The following is a 12,437-nucleotide window of genomic DNA, read 5'->3' as shown; positions in this document are numbered from 1 at the left end:
GATTTGATTGCAACAGCTTTAATACACACAGAATAGAAAATTTATAGACATTCAAGAGCTCTAAAAACAGAGACGAATCGATTCGAGTCCAACAAATGGAAACTGAATTTAAATCAATATGGCATGACAGGAGGCACATGTGGCCTACTTTTTTTTTTTTTTTACGTTTTATCCTTTCAAAGAACAAAGTTTTCTTTTGGCTGTTAAAAAACACTAATGTACAACAGAAGTGAAAGATGTACAAAATTCCACTGCAGGCCTGCTTCAACAGGATGTGTTCAAAGACTGCAATGGGTGAGAGCTTTCATTTTAACTTTATAATTGGACGTTTTTATCCTCAATTTGGACGGAGAGTTTCTTCGTGCATCTGTCACTTTGAAATCATTTGACAACACATAATGCTTCATGCTCAGTGTTGACCAACAGCGTAATTACAGTGACAAATGGCCTTTAAGTCTTCATAGGGCTGTTTTAAAAAGCATGAAATATCCTTTAAGGCTAATTCCTAACAGAAAAAATACAACAGCTCATGTTCGGCTTCACTTCAGTCTGGCAGGTCTCTCATGTCCAGGCTGATCGTGGCCTGCTGTGAATCTGAAAGAGACGATTCAAGCATATTTTAATATTAAAGAGCAATTTTAAACTTGGAATCATGAATACGGCTGCTTCACTCTTCTTTTACCTTGTCCTGGTATCCTTTCTTGGCGATCCTCTGCATCTCAAGCCTCAGCTCTTCTTCTTGGATTCGAAGGGCTTCCCGTTCTTCCTCTTCCTCCTGTTCTTTCCTACACCGCTCCTCCCACTGCGCCTCTTGTTGCTGCTCCACCTACGTAACATGAACACAAACAACTTCACATATGATTTCTTAACCTGCCTCTTTCATGGCATGCAATTTTAATTTCTCTTTGATATTTGGGCTGATTGGGACCTGATGAATGTAAAAACAAAGAATTACCAGATATTTTTTTTTTTACCTGATTTTTGTTTCTAAGAAAAATGAGAACCACATATGAGGATATTCGTATAAAATTTCGATCGAACAGTAGCAGTATAATGTCCTCGTAAGTGGATATCAAGGCCCTTGTAGAGCAAAATTGAGTATTTTGGTCTTAATAACCCAAAATGGGATGTCCACATATGTGGACGCCAGGTCCTAGGAGGTTAATGCGTAGTTGGGGAAAAAAACCTGGGAACCCCCCCCCCCGATAAAAAAAAAAAAAAATGTATCCAACCTGAGCATTTATCTCTTGCATCCGTGCTGTCCTTCGGCCCTCTTCTTGCTCCTTTTCCCGACGTCTGAATTCCCTCTCCCACTCAAGCTCCTTGATAAGCTCTTCTCGTCTCTTTAGAGATTCCTCCTGAGCCTCACGGTTCTTCTGCATTTTCAGCTCTATCTGCTGCTGTCTCCCCACAAGCACCTTATCAAAAAAGACAGGAAAAACCCAAAACAGGACAACTTTTATTTGAACTCACGTCTTTAAGCTTTACTTCAAGTTTTACTCCAAGAGAAATTTACCTCATGCATGAGCCGTTCTCTGGCTTTCCTCTCTTTCTCCCACTGAACTTCTCGTTTCTCCCAAACATGCTGAGCTTCTTCCCTATGAACAAATGGGATACATTGATTTGTATTCACAGAGCCGCACGTGTGCCTTTCTGGAGAGTTGAGGCTTACTAAATCTTGGCGCTCACCTGTGTAAGACTTCAAACTCGGCTTCCCTCTCACGCTCCAGTTGCAGCTGCTCTTCAATCACACGTTTCATCCAGGCTGCGTCAGCGACAGCTCTTTCCCTTCTTGCAGTCTCCAGCCTCCTGTCCTCCTCCTCTCCTTTAAGCAAGGCTGCCAGGATCTTACGGTCGGCCTCCTGGTGTCATAAAAAGGATTTCAAAGAAAAGGTCTGGGGAGGTTATCTGGAATATTACACAGTAAAATCTGCAAGTAAAAAAATGATTTACCAGTTCTTCCTGCACTTGCTGGGCTCTTCTTCTCAGCTGAGCTCGATACTGACGGATCAAGAAACGCCTAGTGCAACATGAATCCCATATGTAAAGTACCTCAGTAGATTGAAGTATCATACCACTCTTTGTGTTTGGTCATCTGGAAAACAAGCTTCACATACCCGATCTCAAACTTCTTCCTCTGTTCCTCCGCCTTCCTCCTGTCTTCCTCTATCTTCTCCAGCTCCCACTGCTGCAACAGTAGAGCCTCTTGCTCCTTTTTCAGACGAGTGGCCTGAAAGAGAAAAATAAAAAATAATCTTGTTTACAAAAAAAGTCTGCAAAGGTGGTTTTGCACAGAAGAAATTGTTTGCTGATGCTCTGAATACCTCTTCTTCTCTCAGCTTCAGTTCTTCCATCTGCTTGCGTAGCTCCTCCCCTCTCTTACGCTCCTCGTCTTTCCTTTTCTCCTCCGCTTGTTTGATCCTCTCCAGAGCTTCTCTTCTGGTCCTCTCGTACTCGTTTTCAAAGCATCTCGTCTCCTCCTGGTACGCCACTTCTTTCTGCATGTTTGACAAGCTGGGTCACTTACAGTAAGTGTCAAAGCTTTCTTAATTATGCACCACCTTTGAGGGGCTGACCAGAGTAGGTTGCGGCCGTGATACTGTGCTCACAGAGTACACGAGCACTGTTCAATTAAAAATAGATGCATTACATAAAAACTTGGCCACATAAAAACATAATGACTTGTGGGTCATATGTGTCAACACCGGCCTGAGAAGGGCTATACTATGAAGTACTGAAGCAACTTCTTCAATACTGGCTATCAAAGTTATTAAAACACTGAAATGAACAGAACTGACTTTGTCTGGTGCCTGGAATGATCCACCTACCTGTTTCTTCTCAGATATCTGCTCCTGCCATTGGCTGACAACGTGATCTTTATGTAATCCTGACTCCAGCTGCAGACAGATTGAAAGAGTGAGTTGTGACAAAGCTGAGACAGAGATACTGATGACCTTGACCCTGGGTGGAAGGGATACCAGAACATTTCTTTTTCTTAAGTCAACACTGGAATCAGGTTAACAGAAAGTCATGGAATATCTGCATCACAGGCCATATAGGTTTCCAGATCAAATGGATGTCTTGACAAAAAGTGTCTGTTTCCTCTACTTGGTGAACTCTCTAGACGTATGGGGTGGTCACTAGATTCCTGAAGCTGTCAAACACTTCATCAGTGGTAACACCTCGAGGTCTGAGGTATGGGGCTCGGCAACTTGTCACATTTGCATCAATAGTTTAAACTTGCCTACCTTTCTCAGCTCTTGGTTGTTTCTCTTCCAGTGCTCCCTCAGCAGCTCCTGTGCAAGCTAGGCATGACAAAAAAACATGAACGGGGGATTGCAAACTTACATGGCACAACACTGTGGTCAATATTCCACCAACTTTCTTTCTTCTGTCTTCTCTTGCCGTGCGAAGCTCTTCACTTTTTTGCACCAACTGACTTGCCAACGTGCTCCTGTCGGGCACCATCTCTCGGAGCTCTGCCTCAAGTTGGTTTTGCTCCTCTTGCAGCATTACCCTGAGTCGATTCCTGCGCTGCTCCAAGCTGGCTTTCTTTTCTTCCTTCAGTCTGTCTTTATGGTATGCTGACATACTGAAAACAAAAAGAAGAAAAATACTTGGGTAAAAAAAAATAAAATAAATAAATACTAGCATTTTTGTCAACTGATGACAAAGAGCAACACAATAAATATAATAACATAAGGCTATTTATCTATTTTTTAAACTAATTTATACAGACAAACAAATATGACATACATATATATATATTGTTACACAGATTTAAAGGAAGATACACTATGGTATACTCACAATACAACAAACAACTGAACACTACTTCTCTTAGCATACCAGCATATTCTAATAGTCCAAGGAAATTCATGAAAACATTTATTTATTGTAATTCCAGTATTTATGGTATTTCCAGGATGATCCTGGCTTCACCACATTGGATTCCTGTAGGTTTTAGATTTTAAGCTTTTTCTGATCACTTTTAAAGTGCCGGGGTCTGGGCGTCAGTCTGCTCCCAGCCTGAGATGAGACCAATCTGGCTGTTGTAAAATCGAGGCTTCAACATAAAGGTTAGCCTAGTTTTGCCATAGGCTGCTCGAAGGTAGGGAGTAGTGTCAAGTACTATCACTTTTTTCATAACACAGAACTTATATATGACATGGCGTGATTACTTACAGAGCCATCTCCGAGGGCAATAAAGGAGAAACAGGATGATAATGCTGGAATACGTTATGGCAATCATGTAAAATTAATGACAAGAAAATGAAAGGAGGCAACAAAAATAAAATCACCAAATATAAAGCAATGTGTAGTTATTTAGTTGGATTGCTTCAATATTTGTGTAACGTTTCGGAGACCGTGTGAGTGCCAGCATCTATGCTGGAGGAAGTTACCTCTGCTGGTAGGATTGACGGGAGCTCCACACCGTCTGTTTCTGGCTGCGGATGCTCTGCTCTCTGAAGTACTGAGCATGCAGCTCCCACTGCTGCCGCCACCGGGCCTCCTGCTCCCGCTGCCGGGCCAGCTGGTCGGCCAGGACCCGAGATCGACTGGGCACACGGGTCGAAAGTGTCGGCAGAGCCATGAACCTGAACAGTTAGCACAAATGAAAGCTTGATATTAAATTTGCTAAAAATAACAGTGCAGACATAGTTTCATTAGGGCATGTAGCCAGTCAATATGCGCGAATGCAGACATCACAAGTCAAAGGTTTCTTGGCCCCATCATATATTCACTAATGCTGCTTTTTAAAGTAATTAGTTACTTAACAAATGCTGACGCCGAAGACAGCTCAATATCGCCACTGTTATAGGTGTTCTGCCCATAAAAAATTATAATTTCACGGCCGTAAAGAATAAAGAAAACAATAAGAACAAAAGACTACCAGCTCTAACTACCCGTCAGCACTCGGATATAAGGAGCGTTTAGCTACACCGATAGCAGCCACTTTACCTCTCGGTGGTACCTTGGATTGCCTCCCCTTGGCTTTTAATAAAAAAAAAATCGACGTTTTGCTTTCACACAAGGAAAGCTCAAATTTACTCACTACAGCTTTCCTTAGTTACCGATACATACACTTCCTAGTTACTCACACGCTACGGGATGAAGTGAAGGTCAAATTTAGTTAGCGGCGGAAAACGCGAAACGCATAATTGGAAGTTTGTTTCCGCCACTGAATTTTCTTTGTCTTTGTCGTCGTCGATAAGTCATGATTTTATGTGATTATCTCTTCGGTCAGTGTGTTGAAATTTTGTAACTTTCCTTTAAATTTTCATTAGATATGATTCGACACATCTATCTGATACTACCACTAGTACTATTACTACTACCGATATTAATAATATTAATTAGAACTTATATGAAACTAATAATTAACAGTAAGAACGAGCAAACCTACTCTGCAAACTAAACTACATTGAACACAAAATGTTAAAACTAAAAAGGACTAAAATAAAATAATCTACGTAAAATACCAAACTGTGGAGTTCATGTGTGATACTATTTTGTCTGTCTCTTACAGTAAGATATTACATAGTTGTTATATGCTTGCACGAATCCTGGGATAACTATAACTAACTAACAGATAAACAGAGAAATTAAGTGGATCCAAAGAGCGATATTCCACCAGACTCCATTAGTTGGCAGCAAAGCAGCATATGCGATTAAACACAGAGGAAGACCAGTGTCAGCTGATGGAGCACATCAGGTGCTGTTTACTCTGGACTTGTTTCTTCTGTCTGGTACCGTTTATCCGCCCTCTTACCCCGGCAGGTGGCGATGGCCCGGATCTATCACTAACAGGTCGATCACATGAGCTCCTCTGCAGCCAGGAGTTCAGTGTAGGTGACTTCCGTGTGTGTGTGTGTGTGTGTGTGTGTGTGTGTAAGAGAGAGAAAGAGAGATATGTGTACGGGTTCGTACTATCCTGGTGGGGACCAAAATCTGACTTTTACTATCCTGGTGGGGACTTTCTGCACCGTGGGGACCAAAATCCAGGTCCCCTTGGGGTTGAAAGCAATTTTCACACTCAAAATGCGGTTTTACTGTCAGGGTTACAATTAGGTTATGGTTAGGTTTAGGGTAAGGGTTAGGGTTAGGCATTCATTTTTAATGGTTAGGGTTAGGGTAAGGGGCTAGGGAAAGCATTATGTCAATGGGATGTCCCCACGAGGATAGCAAACCAGACATGTGTGTGTGTGTGTGTGTGTGTGTGTGTGTGTGTGTGTGTGTGTGTGTGTGTGTGTGTGTGTGTAAGGGCGAGAAAGAGAGAGGTTTCTCTATGTGTGTGTGTGTGAGAGAGATTTGTGTGTGTGTGTGTGTGTGTGTGTGTTTGAATAGAGAGAGATGTCTCTCTCTCTCTCTCTCTCTCTGTGTGTTCTCCTCCTCCTATCACTGTGAAGCTGCAGTGGAGGACTGACAGCCTGTTGCTATCATTTCAACAGTTAGGAGTGTATCCGGACTAAAGAGATGGCTCTGCTAATGGAGCACCAGTTCAGACAGCTGCCAGCTGACAGACAGGTGGAAACAAGACCTTTTCTGGAAGCTGTGTCATACCTTCCACCATTCTTTGGTAAGTGAAGTTTCCACAGTGTGACACAGGGGAGACTATGTTAATGGGACTGCAAATGAAGTTGCGAATTTAAAAAATAGATCCCAGCAGGGAAAATGTATAGTTGTGGTGGTTTTTATGATTAACCTCTCAAAGGCTTCCAGATTAATGCCACGGACCGATCGTGCTTTATACTTCCAGGACTGTTAAACTGGTCCAGTAGGCACAAAATGTGCAGTTTACGTTAAAATTACCACCCATGCAATGGACGTGTTTTTCCACTGCTGTGAATCTTCATTTAGAATTTGTCTGATTATTAAACACTGAACTTGTGGTGAGGATAAATCTGTCACAACACTTCCATCTCGTTTAACAAAACGATGTTGCTCTTCCTAATGATAATCTTTTCTGGATCGTGTTTCTCTCCACCAACCTGTCCACAATCCTTTAGCATGCATAATTTACTCCACTGGCCTGGATTTTAAGTTGTGAAAATTGATTAGTACGGTGTTGAGTTCCCCATGCCCATTCACCGGTGCTGCGGTACGCCAGGGCATCTTTGTGCGGCTTCATTCTCTATTAATATGCCAAAGTCCCTCCATTGAATTTGCCACGTGAAACCCTTGAGATGAACCAAGTCTGATGTCGATATTAAGCTCTTTCCTCCTTGTCACCATTATTCTTCCTGACCCAGAAATTTTTGAGCCAACTTTCCTACAGGCCATTACCATCCCGCACACTTATAGTACATTCACACAGGTGTCTGAAACTCTCTTGCCTAATTAGTGTCCTAATAGACTTCACTCCACTGACACGTTCACTGTCCTGTTAGTCTTGTTTCAACACACCAGTGTATTTTGTTTTTCTTTATATCTAAATAGAGAGTTGCTATTTAACCTGTAGTACTAAAAGTTAGTAGTAAAATGTCATCATGGCTTTGCCTCAAATCATTTTGAGTCATTTCAATTAGTAAGTTTTACTTTATGCTTGTTATTAGTAATAAATAATTAGTAGATAAATAATTAGTTTCAGAAGTCCAATATTTAGTACAAAAACCTTTTCCCCATGGAGTGTATGGAAATTAAAGGCATCTGACACATTAAATGATGCCATTAGTGTTGTGGCGATGCATTACACTGCATTGCACAATAGAAAAGGCTTAGTCATGGGTAGTTTCCACTAACAGCTGAAGAGCTAAAGGCTGTCTGTTGTGTTAGCGGGTCAGCCATGAGCCATGTGAGGTCCGCACTCGAGATGTCTTGTTGTTCATTATTACTATTCACTCGGCATCGCCTAATTAACAGACACCAAATGATAACACTGTGATGTGTCTGATACTCGCTGTCCAACAGCAGATTTTTGTCACCGCAGACATTTTGACCTGTCACTGGTGGGAAAATAAAGGAAAAACACTTTCTTAACGAATGTTCAGTTAACAACCCTGCACTTTATTTATTTATAATCATAGTTGTAGAGTCAATGCTCACCTGTCACCCTACAACATACCTGCCGTGCAGCACTGATGCAGGGTGCAGTCAGAGATTACACAGGCTTAAAACTTTTAACCAGAGGGTGCAAAAAAAAAAACACTGGCACTTTGCACATGCTTTTTCCATCATTTTACTAAAGCTATATCATTATTCACGAGGGGTCGCCACAGCACATAGCTCTATTTATTTGATTTGGTAGTTTTCAGTTCTTTTAAAAAACCAGATGCCTGATGCAACTCCAAAGGGATTTGTGTCTGCTTTCAGAAGCGTATCAGGGGCAAATGTGTAAACCACTTAGGTTTTTAAAGACAACAGTCTACAAGTATGAACAGGTCAAATAGCAAACATGAGATTAAGCTCTTGGGATACCATTGTAATCATGAAGGACAACTATAATTTAAAAAAAATCTAACTTGTCATTTGTTAACAGCAAGTTGCTAAAGGGGTTGTGAGATTGTTCATAAGTCCCCACAGATGATTCTGTGCATTCAAACTGGAGTTTAAGTCAAGTTTAATACAGATTCAAATTTAGCTTTTGTGTTAATTAGTAGGAGATGTTGATTACCTCCAAAGAGAATGTTCATCATCTCATATGAGCTCAGTAGTTTTTGTTCACATGTGTGGGGAAATAAGTTTTGACTTCTTTAATTGCGAGTCACAGCCTGTGTAAATATTCCTCCTCAGACTGCCTCGGCTCTACTATTTTCGCACCGATCAAGGCTGACATATCGGGTAACATCACAGTAAGTATGTCCCTTGACTTCTACATTGCTAATGGATGATACAATGATACAATAACTGTTTTATTTAACAGAAAATCAAGTCCGTTTATGATAGCAACCCCGGACGGTTCAAGACTCTCCAGCAGATTTTGGAGGCAGAGAAGGAAATGCATGGAGGAGAATGGCCCAAAGTTGGAGCAACTTTGGCACTTATGTGGCTAAAAAGGTGTGAGAAATTCTACATTTTAGACCATGGGTGTCAAACATAAGGCCCAGGGGCCAAAATCAACCCAGCAAAGACTCCAAGTAGGCCCGGTGGACAATTTTCTAAAACATGAAGGAGGGCATATATTTTAAACTTTTAACTATATTTTAAAATGTAGTTTTAAAAATACTTTTAACTATCAATTTTACATCTTTTCCTGCTGATAAAGAATCCCCAACAGCCATTTATACCACAGCAAAAGAATTCATCGTTTGTCTGTGCAGAGTGCTAGCAGAACTTTTTCTGTAATTTTACACATTTATCATTATAAAAACTGAGATTTTCTGTTGAAACGACACTTCTTCATCTTTTATTAATATATCTTAGGGACTGACTGTGTAGTTAAAAGTCTTTACATTGACAGAAAGTGGAGTTTCACTCTTCTGACCCACTTAATGTGGCCGTGATGTAAAATGAGTTTGACATCCCTGTTTTAGACTGTTGTGCTGCACTTGCTTCGTCAAGCTGAGAAAAGTCCTCGTCCATAATCACTGTGCATGTCTTCTTGTCCAAAAGGGGTCTAAAATTCATCCAAGTTTTCCTTCAGAGCCTGGTGGACGGTGAAAAGGACGAGAACAATCCAAACCTTATCCGAGTCAATGTCACCAAAGCCTATGAAATAGCACTTAAAAGATATCACGGCTGGTTTGTGCAACAACTGTTCAAGGTGCATTCAAAGTAGCTACAAATATTTTTTTTATACAATAAATGTGTCATAAGCTCATTAGACGCGTAGGCTTGTGAATAAAATCTGTGCTTGTTCTTATAGGCGGCTCTTTTTGCTGCTCCGTATAAGTCCGATTTCCTGAGAGCCCTCTCCAAGGGTCGGGATGTCAAGGAAGAGGACTGCTTGGAAAAAATCAGAAAATTTCTCATCAACTTCTCTGCAACTGTTGATGCTATATATGACATGTACAATAAGATGAATGCTGATCTAGACTACACAGTGTAAATGCAGGACTTCCCTGCGTTTTCCTCATTGGGAGTGATGTAATCATTAAGTCGTTTATGTTCAGTAGCTCTGCAGTCCGCATGTTTCAAAGACAGCTCACTGTGACAGAGCATAATATTCACTTCTGGCTTTGCTGGTGAATCTTTTCCTCAATCTTATTTGATTCTGGGACGAGAAATCCAAATATAGCTATCCAGTAAATATTGTTTTTACATAACAATTGCATTTCTTTACTCTGTGTTTGAACATTCATGTTGCATTCAGGTTTTAAATTATTGTTGGGTGTTTATATCTATTCTTATGAGTACTCAGTACACAGAAATGTGTTAGAACTATACCAGGAATCAAAGTTAACTTAACCAGACAGGACCAAGACGTTAATGTGTGGGATATATGATGCTGATATATTTAATCAGCCTGTAACAAGTCATCACAAAATACAAGATTAATTATGAATTAGAAAGTTTCTAATCACACGGAGGAAACAATATCAATTGGGAAACAGTTTAATTTTGCCATTATAATGGGACAATCATAGTGTCATGCTACCTTTAAGCAATATCTCTCTAACTAAGGGCTCTATGGTAGTTACACTGAAGTGAATACACAGAGAGAAGAATCCATATGTTTCAGCTTATCCACCAAACACTGTATTGTATAGCTGTCTGTGACTGGAGTTAAACTTAATCATTACCTGCACTATAACCAGCAATCACTATCATGACTTCCAGTATTTAGGGCTCCTCTCTCTATTCCTGCTCTACATGAACATTCTCTATTGCACACACCTGTTTGTGCCTTAAGCTGGAGGTACGGCTCATTTAAGCGACTGTGTCAGCTTTTCTGTGTTTGATTGTTTTTATTGTTTTATACGTCCGTCACTATTGAAGGCAAAGTCTGCCTAACATATACTTAGCTGCTATGCTAAGTTGTGCTGTCTTTCTAAAGCGGTGCCTCATCAGTGTTTCTCATTCTAAAGGCGCTTTTTACCCTTTAAGCATCATTTTAAAAAGGTTTTTCATTGCAGTTTTTGACATCTCTAAAGGAGTAATTTCAAATAAATGTCAAATGATTGATGAGTGTGGTGTGTCTTCTCGCATTATGTTGCAGTGTGTATACTGTACAAGAAAACGAATATTGTTCTTTCATATTATGTATTAAAAAATGACAATTTGTGTGATTATCAATGAAATTATTTGTCTTCTTTAATTTGTTCCCTATCATTGTGTAATTAATGTGTGTAATTAATGTGTAATTAATGTGTATTGTTCAACCCCCATTTCTTTATATTTTGCTTCTAAGAAGCCAGACTTTCTTGTCATTTTTTAAAGGAGGCCTTGAGCAATAGTTCGCCACGCTTTTAGAAGGTCTTTCAAAGTTTTCTTTAACCATTGGCTGATTTTTCACTCATTTTCAGTCCAGTCCTTGCACCTTATCATTTTCAAAGGAATGCTTTTTGTTTGCTAAACCACTTAACACTGACCTATGACCTATTTATGCATAAAAAAGACACCCGACACAAGGGATGAGCCAGTGTTGTCACTCCACCTAAGAGACAACTTGGGAAAGAAACTATCTTAAATTCTATCTTTAGGAACTTGTCTACTACCAGCCTGTCACAAAACATATAATTTCTCCCTATTTCTTTAGCTGAATTGCTGAAAAATGCCAACGCTAACACAGTTTGATAGGCATGAAATAGTATTTTTGCACCAATAAGGTGATCTCAGTGGAAGGGTGGTTGTCAAATAGGCATTCTTAAGGAAGAGAAACAGAGAGCCAAAATTACACAAAAACTGGAATGAAAATCAGTGGCAACAGGTTTTATGGAGTGACGAATCTAAATGTGAAATTTTTAGTTACAGTAACAGAATCAGCTTACTTGGATTTCCTCACCGGGATTTTTTTTTAACATGGATTAAGATACAGGAAATCTTGGCTTTCCAGGTTATGTTGAAGAAAAAGATGGCCATTCCAAATGCTGACTTTCAAGCTCATTAGAATTTTATAAACTCAGTTTTGGCCTTATATACTGTGTTTCCACGTTTAATGTTTATACTAAATCGCTGCACTTGTTTCCAATTTTTCTAGCAAAATATTAAAGAAATGAAGGGTGGCTCAAATTTTGTACTATACTAGTAATGAAATACTTTTTGATAGTAATCTTCTCTGTGACCACCAATGACAGTTTTGTTTGTCAATATTTTTACAATAAGACATCTCTATTTTTACAGCAATCACAGTGCTTGGGCTAACCTTGAATGCTAAAGCTTATTTACATTCTGTGGGGGTCAGTGATAAACTATACACAGTGAAGCAGCTTTAAAAGCAGTAAATGACAACATCAAAAGAAGTGGCTCTTTGTTTTGATAGCTGCTCAGACATTCTTATTCTTTTGTATAGCGCCTCATGTTCCTTTTGTTGAGCTTGCCACACACTCCTCATAGGA

At 39.9% G+C, this 12,437-nt stretch overlaps 2 protein-coding genes across 5 annotated transcripts; one reads left to right on the top strand and one right to left on the bottom strand.

Annotated features, from left to right (window-relative positions):
* Window positions 1–19: 19 nt before the first annotated feature.
* tchp (trichoplein, keratin filament binding) lies at window positions 20–5,832 on the bottom strand. Of its 4 annotated transcripts, none has more exons than XM_063489444.1 (13): window positions 5,774–5,832; window positions 4,404–4,598; window positions 3,382–3,592; window positions 3,249–3,305; window positions 2,829–2,897; window positions 2,325–2,498; window positions 2,118–2,230; window positions 1,954–2,020; window positions 1,690–1,862; window positions 1,517–1,598; window positions 1,233–1,418; window positions 683–826; window positions 20–594 (listed from the first exon to the last, which is right to left on the bottom strand). In XM_063489444.1, exons 2-13 carry the CDS (start codon window positions 4,592–4,594, stop codon window positions 562–564), a joined length of 1,500 nt encoding a protein of 499 aa, XP_063345514.1. In that variant the 5' UTR covers window positions 4,595–4,598; window positions 5,774–5,832; the 3' UTR covers window positions 20–561. The 4 variants fall into 4 exon arrangements, with proteins under 4 accessions (XP_063345514.1, XP_063345513.1, XP_063345515.1 ...); XM_063489443.1 differs by lacking the exon at window positions 5,774–5,832 and adding an exon at window positions 4,963–5,086; XM_063489445.1 differs by lacking the exons at window positions 3,249–3,305; window positions 5,774–5,832 and adding an exon at window positions 4,963–5,086 and having other exon boundaries at window positions 3,349–3,592.
* Window positions 5,753–11,080, top strand: gltpa (glycolipid transfer protein a). The gene is made up of 6 exons (XM_063489447.1): window positions 5,753–5,849; window positions 6,453–6,580; window positions 8,734–8,792; window positions 8,864–8,997; window positions 9,553–9,703; window positions 9,806–11,080. The coding sequence occupies exons 2-6, from the start codon at window positions 6,478–6,480 to the stop codon at window positions 9,986–9,988; spliced, it is 630 nt and encodes a 209-aa protein (XP_063345517.1). The 5' UTR covers window positions 5,753–5,849; window positions 6,453–6,477; the 3' UTR covers window positions 9,989–11,080.
* The last annotated feature ends 1,357 nt before the right edge of the window (window positions 11,081–12,437 follow it).

This window comes from Pelmatolapia mariae, linkage group LG12 (genome assembly GCF_036321145.2).
Source record: "Pelmatolapia mariae isolate MD_Pm_ZW linkage group LG12, Pm_UMD_F_2, whole genome shotgun sequence".
In the NCBI taxonomy this organism is placed as follows: domain Eukaryota; kingdom Metazoa; phylum Chordata; class Actinopteri; order Cichliformes; family Cichlidae; genus Pelmatolapia; species Pelmatolapia mariae.
The sequence above is the reverse complement of the archived record's forward strand: the minus strand, read 5'-3'. Positions and strand labels throughout refer to the sequence as shown.